This window comes from Gallinula chloropus (genome assembly GCF_964237585.1).
Source record: "Gallinula chloropus genome assembly, chromosome: 1".
NCBI lineage: Eukaryota > Metazoa > Chordata > Aves > Gruiformes > Rallidae > Gallinula > Gallinula chloropus.
Window position 1 is genome coordinate 21,787,253 of NC_140085.1, and position 11,744 is coordinate 21,798,996.

Sequence of the window (11,744 nt, forward strand, 5' to 3'; positions counted from 1 at the left end):
TCAACATTGTCCTTGATTGCTTGTTGCAGTAACATAAAAGTCAGGACAGTGAATCCTATTAAGGAGAACTGACTTTGACAGAGAGAGAAGCATATTTCTTGTATGAAATATGAAGATAATGAAAGGAAAATAGGGACAGAGTTATTTCTAATGACAAGCATAGCAAGATTGAGTTTGGGAATGGAAAGTAACTTTTTCTTTGGGTTTCAGTTTCTTAGGGAAGAATAGGGAATACCTCCAGCAGGCAGGGCGTGAAATTACAAAGCTGTTGCTCTCCTGCAGCATTTGTCTGAAGGCCACTGTCTGGAGAAGGGCCCTATTGTGCAAAGTACAGCGCATACACACACACACACACTCAACACACCAAAACAGTCTCTGCATTGAACAATTTGCAGCGAAAGGGAAGAAGTGAGGTATCCCAGGGCATCCAGTGCATAGTGCTTCTCTGTAGGAAACAGCCTCTTTGCCCAGTGAGCACAGCCAAACCCAAAGGACTCTGATCTCCAGGCACTATCATACACATCAGTGGCAAAAGAAAACTGGCTAATGTACAGATTTGGTGATTTGCACCATGCCTTGTTGAGGTAGATTTGTGTCTTGCCTTGAACAAAGACCGACTATGGTGGCAACAGTGTTCATGAGAGAAAATATCTGGTCCGTAGTGTGTAATCAACTTGCCAGAAACACAGAGGTCTAAAGCAGAGGTGATAAGCAAGTAAGAGAATAGCTAGGCTGTAATGCAACCAAATTTTCCAGCCACTCACCTTGTGAAGTCTCACTGAGTCCTGGAAAAATCCTATTTTTTCAGAACAGCCAGTGAGCAGGTCTTTCTTATATCTGTAGTAACATTCAACTATGTTTCTCCTAAAAGGATGGTCAACTGGCTGTGCTCAGAGTGCTGGTTCAGCTCTGTGCACCCTGTACAGACATGCAGGGTGGCATTCATCAGTCAAACATGCAAACTCTGTTTGAACTGCATTGTTCTCCCTGTTCTTAGAGCAGCAGATCAAAAGTAAAGGAAAATACAAAGCACCCCTGGTAAAAAATACAGTCTATAAATACATTTATAGTATCAAACTGCTCTTTATTTTGAATAACCACATGATTTGCTCAGTTTAAAATGTTTCTGGTTTATTTGTTGTCTCTTTTCCAGGAAGTCCGTCATCCAGCTAGACCTGGCTAACACCAAGAAAGCTCTGATTGTACCTGCGTTTGAAACCCTGCGCTACCGCCTCTCCTTCCCCAAGTCAAAAGCAGAGCTGCTATCTATGTTGGACATGGGAACCCTCTTCACATTCAGGTACTGTGCAGTACTTTTGTTGAACCTGTGGTCATTATCTGCAAAGATTTTGTTAATGTTCTTGTGAATATTTGGTTTTTCTGTCGCAGTGTCAGCTAGCTGGGTCCATTAGGAAACCTCCTGGATTTTTTTTCTATTTTCATAGAGAGGCAGTGACCAGAATCGTACAGGGACATAATCCATCTGTATGCTCAGCGTATTATCTAGTATTATAGTCCTCTACCGAAGGATTTCAGTTGTTAAATTGAATTTGTTTTATTTTCATCATTTTTTTATTGCCCGACAAAATCAAGCGCGACCATTACACTCATGTGCGTGTAATTTGCTTTTTGGCTGCCAAATACTATTCAGATAGCTGTGTCCCTCATGTGACCAGGAATAATTTCTCTCTGGTCATTGTTTTTCTTCCTTGCTGACTTACTGGAAAAACAAATGCAGGCTTGTCATGTGCTCCTTTAAAGTGTGAAACAGCTGCTTAAATAGCTGGAGTTTCTCAATGCAGAGGTAAAAGTGTACATTGACTAGAAGTTGAGAAGTGAAGAACACCTAAATTTGGATCTCCTCTCTGAAGCAGACTCCTTTTGTGGCTGTGAACAAGTCACTTCTATTATCTGCCAGACTCTTCGGTTTTAAAATCTAAGTACCAGGGGTTAACTGTCTCTTGGGTGTGTGTGAGGTAAGGTCTGATTAGCAGACATTTGTGAAGCATTGCAGTGATGGGAAGAGCACAATATGGCCTTATGATATTGCACAGAGAGGGGGCTTAGGAGACCTGCATTCTCTTCTCAGCTCCGCTGCTGCCCTGCTGGGAGGTGGTACGTGAATCAGTTCACTTTCTTACATCTCTGTTCTCCACCTCTGAAGTGCAAGTAACAATGTTCACCTCTTCTTTTTACAGTATTTTGAGATCTAGAGATGAAAACTGTGAAAAAGCTAGGTGTTATCCATAGCCAGTGGAGCTCTGTATCACCTCTCCCATCCTTCCCTTACTTTAGAGCTTTCCTCACACTTCTCCCATTCCCTGTATTACCCACCCTTCTCGTTACAGCAGCCACCCTTCCCTCATGCAGCCACACATACGGTGTGAGCCTGGAAAACATAATTCTGACCCTACCTCTACCAGTGACTGCCTCGAAATAGAAACTTGAGGCGACTGAGGGAGGCATGCCTCTCTCTGGAAAATTACTTAAGGATACTTACTGATACAACAAGTGTCTTTCACTTTCCCATACTCCTTTAATAGTCAAAGACATACACATTAACGTGAGTTTTGTTGATAGAAAATAGCTGTTTCCCCCATGGTTGAAAATCCTTCCAGTGGAATATAACACCCTCAGGATTTTCAGATGTTACATTCCACCAACAATCAAATTTTCAGCCTTCACAGCAGTGGCCTTCCACTGCAGATTTGGTCTTCAAGCTATACAGCATGTAGGCATGTTAACGCACACAGTCGGATTTGTGGGTCCTTTCTCAAGTCTCACTCAGGCAAAAAATCTCTTTAACATCAGTGGGAGTTTTGCCAGAGCAAGGTTAAATAAAAACTGAAGGACATGTGCTCTGTAGCTGGTGCACATATAAACGTAGGACACATTTTCCAAATGCTTCCCCAGTTTGCTTTGGCTCATTTCATTGCTGAAATCTATCAACAGCCACAAAGCAACTGTGATCTGGGCTGAGAATTTCCACCTCCACCTTCAAGGTGCTTTAATAAGTCTGCAATTCGAGGCTGAGCGGGTGGGAGTGAGCCGGGGAGGACTGCTGTGACAGTGATTGCTGAGAGTGCCTGCAGCATCCCAGTCCCTCACACCACATGGTAGATTACAATCTTTCCCTCACTGAAATTGCTTTTGTCACCTCTTTTCCAAATGGTGACCTTTTCTACCTCTGGGCAGCTAAGAACTACAAAACAGCTCTCAATTACATCCCCCAGTCACCACCGTAAGAAAAGGGAAGGCATGTGAGCACCAGCGGCTGGCGAGGTGTGCGGGGTGGAGCCCCTCCTCGGCAGTGGGCTGCTCTGTGCCAGCTTGCTGGCTTTGTTCACAGGTGCTGGCTGAGACTGTTCCTTGTGAAGATGTGTCTGCTTAGTGCTGGGTAGTAGCTGATGGACCACAAATGTACTGCCGAGACAGCTTTCAGGCACAAGGAATACCACAGCTTGTAGAAAACACATCGTATGGAGAACACATTACCAGCAACAACTGATTAACTAATTAACTGGCTGCCTGCACAATCCAGCAAAATCTTTAAGCGCCTGAGAACAGAACAGGGAAAGGTTTTCTTTCACCAAATCGTCTTTCTCACTGTAATGGGAAGGTTTGAGAGACAAGACGGGGAGGAAAAAATACTCTGAAAAGAGCAATGATTTCATTTTGCTGTCTTTAGCAAGTTTACTATAGTTCTGAAGTGTTATTTCAAATAACATCAATTGATAATGAAAGTAAAAGGAAACATAGGACCCAAAGCAGGGGATTTTGTGCAGTTGTTTTCCATGGACCATGGGAAAGAAACTCATCATCATTTTACGGAGATCAAATTATTTAGTTTGGATTTGTCAAAATTGCCAGTGTAGTGAAAAATAATGTTGTTCACGTTTTTTACGACATTCTCCTGGGAGTCAGTGAGACTGAGTGTAGCCTTAAAATTCAGTGTGCCTTTAAATCTTGAGTGAGAAGGTCCTGAGCAGAAAAATCAGGTTTATTCATTTCTGCTGTGAGATGGAAGACCAGTACAGAAAGTGAACCACTTCTCCTAACTGCGATAGCACCAGTAAAATCTGTTGGAAATGACTGCCTGTATGGACATCCAGGTAGTGGTGTCTGCATATCTGATTTTGCAGTACCTTTCATGTGATGATAAGACATTGGCCAAGGCCTAGCTCCAACAGATTATATGTGTGTATGCACAGACCTATAGGTACTGTATGTGCAGCTATGTGTGTAATCCCAAACTCTCACAGTTATCATTTACAGTCTAATTATTCCTTTATAGCTAGTGAGAGCATACCTTACTTGAGTGTGCCGTACTCATTTTCCTCTTCATCCTGACCTTAGCCATCCTTTTGTCTTTTTCTTTACCTCCCCTCACATCAGTCACTCTGAAGAGGCAAGTAGATCATCTGTGGTATTATTTTGTTTTGTGCAATCAGGTCTGTTCCTTCCTTTCTGCTTTGTTTTGTCTCTCCAATCTCACTTCCATTATTTTCCCTTCACTGTCTCTTCCACATCTATTTTTCTCTGCTGGTCAGCTCTCTTGACTCACAGAGGTTATACCTGAGCTGCTCTAATGGCTTACAGTGCTTTCCCCAAAAAGGGTGGAAAAAAATTGTTGGTTTTATGGTAAGTGTCGTGTTCCCTCTGTTTACATCAGTGGGAGAGTGTTACTGGAATAGCAGCAGCATTTGACTGCTGCTCTGCGGGAATCTCTCAATTAACCAAAGTTTGTATGGGGCTTTGAAGATACAAATCACTTCATAAGTGTTTAGTAGTCATTATTATTATTATCATAATTAATTTCAAAATGCCGGAGGTAGGATGTAAGAAGATACAGCATCCTTCACAATCCCTTGTCATTTAAAATGTCTCGCTGTGATTGTGCTTTTTTCCAGATAGATAGCTGCCCGTTAGAGACTGGGTAGGTTACCAGCGCATTTCCAAAAGAGACCAAGGGATAGGCTTTTTGGAGATGATGCCAAAAGGCACTAAGGACTGTAAGCATCTTTCTGAATCGGGCATTAGTTTCTAATAACCCCTAGAGAATTAATTCACGGTCAGGTTTTTAATAGGAAGGGCTTTGTTTTTCCAGGTCCCCAAGCCAGGTACCCGAAAGTGATGCAACCTGTTCACAGTTTAGAAATGCAGCCTTCAAAGGACCATACGTTCTTGTACTCCTGCACTGCCCCTGAACAAGGAGTGTCAGCGAAGCTGAATGCCTCTCTGCTTGCCCAGTTACAAGCCATACAAATACACAGTCCAAGTGGAAACTCCTAGGTTGTGGTTTTACAGGTTTTTTACCAGTGGCTCACAATGTTATGAGAATTTCTGGGGTTGAAACATTACCTCAGGTCCTAATTCTGCAAATATTTAATGCCCAAATCCCTTTCCTTTAGCCCATGAGTCATCCCTGTGAATTCAATGTACCTTACATTAAAAACTGGCAGGATGTTTGTTTTGCCCCTTCTGTTACACATTTCAGAGCGTTGTAATACAGATGGCCTGCTACGCCTTTGTTTCATTATTTAATCTGTGAGTCTGCAGAAAGAGCCTGTCTCATTGATCTTTGGAAAGGTGTAAGAAGAATAAGTGGGCGAGAGAATCATTGACCCTGGCACTAATGGGGTGGATTCAAGCTGTGCTTGGAAGAGACCCACTGTGACCTAAACAAGATTAACGAAGTATAAAAGGATCTTTTCCTGTAAATCAAATTGATTACCTTACTCAGGATCACATGGGTACTCCCCACAATGTAGAAAGTACAGCAGAGAGCCTTTATGTAATATTTTACTTATTAATTTAATTATGCACTTTGGCTCCTGCCATAGTAATAACAGTAATTAATAAAACGGAACATCTATCCAGAGCCGCAGGTGTCTCTCATACAAATTATAAAATTGCATATAAAACAGACTGTGAATGTCACTGTGGTGTAGAAATAGCTAATTTTAGGAACCTTATCTGAGCTACAGAATTTCACACCGATTTTAGAGCACCGATACAGCCTCTTGGTTGCTAGGAATGAGGCGCAGCACTTTGTAGTGCAGATGAACTGTCTGTGTACTTTGTAATTGTTTCTCACATTAGCATTAGGTAGTGTTTTCACACCATCCTTCACCAACTAGACTGTTTAAGCTTTAAGCACATAGAGGCTCTGGGAAGCATGCTGGAAATAGTCCTAGAAATTGCCTCCGATGTGTCCTGAAAATGATGATGTGAACTGTAAGCTAATGTCCTTATTTTTGAGCATTTCATCTAACAAGTGACATTTTGTTGCCTCGCCAAGATGCCTTCTATCTAATTGCCTCCCCACGTCCATGCCATTTATGTCTGTTTAAGGTATCACGTCTGGACGAAAGGGCATGCGCCAACGAACTTTGCCAAGTGGCGAACAGCCACCACCCCCTACCGCGTTGAGTGGGAAGCAGACTTTGAGCCATACGTTGTTGTGAGGAAGGACTGCCCGGAGTATGACAGGCGGTTTGTTGGATTTGGCTGGAACAAAGTAGCTCACATCATGGAACTGGATGCACAGGTGAGGAGACAATGCCTGCATCTCCCACCCTGGGCTTGCGCCGCAAAAATCTGTGTTCTGTACAAAGGCTTCAAGCTTTGCATTACCAGAGTGCTCATTTGGCCTTACTGAGCTCCTTAATGGGTACTTCCTGAGTTGAGAACACTCGGTTTAGTCCTTATCAAGCATTAAAAGGAGAACTGAGTCTGAGGTAGTTTATTTGTCAGTGCTGAGAAAGTTGTTGTCTCGCAGTGACACAATACCTGCAGTGCCCGCATCCTGCCCAGCAGTGTGCCAAGCATTGCAGCACTTGTTGCCAGTCACCTACCAGGTGATCTATAGACCTAGATGGAATTTCTTCAGTTAAATAGAGGCTGGTGAGTACCAACTGCTAATTTAGAATTCAAAAAGCAATCTTAAATAGAATCCAAGGCAAGCATCTTCAGTTTCTGGCCTGGATTTACAGCACATCTCTGCAAATACAAGGATTTTACATTTCCAAAGTCTGGGGGCAGACTCCAGAGGATCCAGGCACTGGATCCTTGGGCTACCCTCCTCTTGGATCTGTGATTTGGGATGGAGCTGCTGAGCAGAATATATAAGGACACAGCAAAAGCTCGAGAGACCCAGACTGGCACTAGTGCTCCCAGAGCTGCCAAGGTCCCTGCCACCGACCTAGATCTTTGAGTCTGGAAGTGACCATGGCTCCATGGGAGCCCAGTGCTGCTGCTCATGGTTTGCATCTCTCTGCTGTTCCTGGATGTGAAGCTGACCACTGTGCTAATCAACAGGGTCTGGGTCATGGCATTTCTTTTTATTCTGGGGTTTGGGTGGCGTTTTTTAGTTTGGTTTCAGTCCAAGCTTTTTGTATGAGTAGCATTTCATGCTAACCGAAATCCATGCCTTTTGGCCATCTGTATCCTCCTATGCTAGCTTCTGCAGTGGATCTGGAATACAGCCAATCCTTCTCTGCCCACCTCTTACCGGTTTATGTAAAGCAGCGTAGCACAAGGCATGCAGCAAGTTACTGGGAGATTTTCTCCCTGGGGTGTGGGCTACAGTGTATTTGTGTGCAGGCACATTACGTGGGAGGGTTATTTTCTACTTCTGCTTACAAAACCACACGGTCATCTTGAGCCAGCAGCCACTTGGCCTTTGCTTACAAAAGGGCATGCGCAACCAATTTTTGCCTACTTATGTTGAGAAAAAAATACCACAGACCAGAAAAAATAAATCTCCCTTATAGTGTCATTAGTAATAATACTCTGCTTTGCTATAGCACTTTAATTTTCCAGTGCACTTTCCAAACAGCAATCAATTAACCATCAGTTTTGGAGACCGCCAGTGTAATGATTTGTTAATCTGGGTAACAAGGCTTATGTTCCCACTGGCAGCTCTCATCTAGCACTCATGATTTAACTCTTCTGTTCAGAGACATTTGCCCAGCATACAGATTCACATGTGGGAAATTGGAACATTTTTCAAAGTTGATCATAGCACAGATATTTTAAATGGTCATTGGGTTGGAACTAAGTCTGGGGAATTGTTTTGCTCACTCTTCCAACCTTAAAAATATTCTCACATTGAAAAGAATTTCATTTTCATCTGTAGCAACATGGGTATTGGCCTGTTCTCCCAGAAAATCAGCCTGGAGGGTCCGTGGGATTGCACAGCTACCTCCCCCTATGGCATTTCTCTGCTTCAGGGTGTCCACAGATCAGGTTGCTGCCAGCTGCTTGGCTGGCTTCATTATCAGCAAGCAGAGCAGCTTCGCAATTGAATTATTTCACTGCCCCTCACAACTGCAGCATCTGTCAAGAAGACTGTTTCAGACTCCTTACTGTGGGCCTGTGCCACTACTGTCCTTCAGAGCAGCACATAGCGTGGAGATAATCGTCGTTATTATTCTGGGGGCATGCAGATGTCCACTGAGCCAGATGCTGTACAAATACATAGATAATGACACTCTCTGTCTAAAGAATTTATAACCTGGGAGGTAGGGACAGAGGTTCCTGCAAGTGCATTGCTTTTTCAACAGACGATTCCTTCTAGTAGAGATGGGCACCTTTCCCTGCTCTTCCAGTGACTTTGGAATCAGACTGTGAGCAATCCTTTTTCCAGGACCCCAGCCCAGCATCTTTCAAAGGGGCTTATTAGCAGCAGACTCATAAGTTTTTGAAAGCTTTTTTGTGCCTGAAGGGCTTTCAGAGGGGTGGGAGCACCAGTGTTCTGAACAGTTTACACGGCAAAGCATAGATGGTCTCTGACCTGCAGGATTACAGATTTGAGATGCAAACAGAGAACAAAGAAAAGGTTGTACGAGGGGGAGGCATCTTCCTCTGCTGCTTAGTTTTCAGGTCCTTAGTTTTCAGGTCTTGTAAGTATATTTTGTAGTTTATCAGATGTCCTCACTCCATCATGCCAGCCTTTGTTTTCCTTTGGTTCCCCATTAGCTCCAAGCCTCTTCCAGCTGAGTGAGTTCTGCCTGTGAGCATCAGATTATTTTGCTCTTGCTGCACATTTGTCACCCCAAACAGAAGTTTGGAAGTGCCCATTCTCAATATTCATGGCACTGTAATTTGGCATCGAGATTTACCACTTCAGCACTGTCTGGCAGGGAACAGGCATTCCCATAACGAAAAAGGAGCAGCCATACAGCTGCATCTGTACCGAGCTGCCCAACATGTGCTACTGGGTGTCTCTGGGAAGGCACTGTGGCCTTCGCTGGGCCAGGGCTTACCAGTACCACTGCCTGAGTTGGGAAATGGATCCACATTGTGTTCTCCTAATTTACCATTTTGTTTGGGCTTCATTTTGGGTTGTGTTGCTGAAACACTTGGTTTCTGGTAGCATCATAACCCAACAGTTTTCAGTCTTTTCCAGGTTGATTTTGTTATGTAAAGAAAGAGTTAGAGGTGAAACACATTTATTCACACATGTGTGTTCTCTCCCATATATCTCCTTCCCTAACAAAATAGTTTGGAATACTCTGCCTGTGTGCTGCAGATACTCTGAACAGACTCCTGCATCTACAAGTGACTGGACTTTGGAAATGAGGGGATGTTGTGCACTGTTTCTTTTAAAGCCAGTGTGATCTGTGGCTGTTCTTTTGCTGCCCAGTGCCCTATGCAGAGATGGTTCATGAGTCATAGAATCATAGGGGTTAGAAGGGACCAACCCTCCTACCAAAGCAGCTCCCTAGCTCATATTGCACAGATAGGCATCCAGATGAGTCTTGAATATCTCCAGTGAAGGAGACTCCACCACCTCCCTGGGCAACCTGTCCCAGTGCTCTGTCTCCCTCACTGTGAAAAAGTTCTTCTGCATGTTGGTGTGGAACTTCCTGTGCTCCAACTTGCAGCCATTGCCCCTTGTCCTGTCTCCACAGACCATTGAAAAGGGGCTGGCCATTTCCCCCTGCATCCCATACTTAAGATATTTATAAACATTAATAAGGCCAGTGCAGCAACAGTTGTAAATAGAAAATGTTTAAGGACAATAGGAAATTTGTCTACGGAGGCTTCAGAGTTTGTCATTTGCATCCCATGCAACTCAGACTTTTTTGACATTTCATATAATAAAAAGTTTAGCAATCAGGGTACTTATTTTGGCTGTCAAATATTGGGGTTCACATCCCTTTTCTGGAAAAAAATCTAACAGAAGTATTTAGGCTCAAGTGAACCACCATGTTTTAACAATAGAAATTGTCAAAAACATGGTAAGATAAAAATAAAGAGAATTAGGGAAGAAGTTTTAGAGGAGAGAGGGAATTATCACAGTATCTCAGACTTTGTGAAGAAGAACTTAATTTTCATAAAACCTTCTCAAAGCATATGGAATTAGCAGGTCCATTTTCACACATCGCCTATAAAAGATACCATATTCTCTCCTTATTCCAGGCTTATAAATAGTTTTAGACATTTTTGTCGCTGTAAGTATCTTAGTATACAGGCAAAGCAACGTATGTGGAGCAGCGTGTGCCTTTTTAAATATAGCTTATTCCAACATTTCAAGGGAGATAAATGATAGGGGCAAAAGCATGCTTTTGGCTGGACACTTGAGAGTCATGCTGTGTGTGCCATCACAGCTGCGTTGGTTGCAAGCACACTACACTGTGCTGCAGCCATGGCTTCAAGCGTGCCTTGTGTACTGTTTCCCCATCGTTTGAATTATATGGACTAAAACATTTTACAAGGTAAAGCTGATCTTTCATAAACCCAAGGAAAAATCAATTTAAAAAAACCAGAAGGTTTATTTGGCAGATCTATTCGAGTTTTTTGGTTTTGAGACCTATGATGAGGCATGTTTGGCTGTGGAGGTACGTGAAGAGGCTCATGGCAAGAGCTCAGGAACACCCTCACAGCTGGTGTCTTTCTCCCCCAGGAGTACGAGTTCACGGTGCTGCCCAACGCCTACATGATCCACATGCCACACGCCCCCAGCTTCGACATCACCAAGTTTCGCTCCAACAAGCAATACCGGATCTGTCTAAAGACCCTGAAGGAGGAGTTCCAGCAGGATATGTCACGCCACTACGGCTTTGCAGCACTCAAATATCTCACGGCAGAGAACAACAGCTAGCACAACGGAGCCCGTGTGTGGGAAACAAGGACACTGGAGAGAGGAGCCACTCAACATTTGGTGCCCAGTCTTCAAACTTCAAACTGAGAAATACTTTCTGTTTTTATATCATACCTGGCAGTTCTAACAGTAGAGATTTGAAGTGAGACGTCTTCGGACTATGCTCATCCATCCCTTCCCCGACTACCCCAGGCCTTTCAGCTTTAGCATTTGTGAGATGTCAACAAGAGGGGCCGGCCACGCGCCTGCCATGCCCCCGGAGGTGGGGACTGGGCAGGGGCTGGGAATGCACTCTGCTCTCCTGACTGCAGAGCAAAGACAGACCTTCAGAATATAGGATTTCATGTTGCTATTTAATAATTTGACATGCTTTTTATCTGTAAAGGAAGATCTTCGGGTCGCTGTCCTGTGAATTTCAAATCTGCACTACTCTAAAAGGGAACTTCCACCTGTGAACTTTCACAGGGGCCCTGTTACCATGGATGACCTTGTTAATGCAGGATGAGCCAAAGGTCTGAATTAGCCTTTAAAACCAAGGGGACGCTTATACAATACTGCACTCCAGAAAAGATGTGTTACTGGTTTAGGTGTATCCATGACATCGGTTGGTCTTTTATTCTCAAATTAGTTGTTT

General features: G+C 43.6%; 1 protein-coding gene across 3 annotated transcripts in view; it reads left to right on the top strand.

Moving 5' to 3' along the window:
* LARGE1 (LARGE xylosyl- and glucuronyltransferase 1) overlaps nt 1–11,110 on the top strand; it is a gene marked incomplete at both ends in the record, with an annotated part of 196,362 nt that extends 185,252 nt beyond the window's left edge. For 2 of the 3 annotated variants that reach the window (XM_084278402.1, XM_084278403.1), the window contains 3 exons: nt 1,154–1,300; nt 6,355–6,550; nt 10,913–11,110. In XM_084278402.1, coding sequence (XP_084134528.1) covers nt 1,154–1,300; nt 6,355–6,550; nt 10,913–11,110 — 541 coding nt within the window. The remainder of the gene's footprint in view (nt 1–1,153; nt 1,301–6,354; nt 6,551–10,912) is intronic. The other variant, XM_084278404.1, reaches the window with a different exon arrangement.
* Nucleotides 11,111–11,744: the final 634 nt, after the last annotated feature.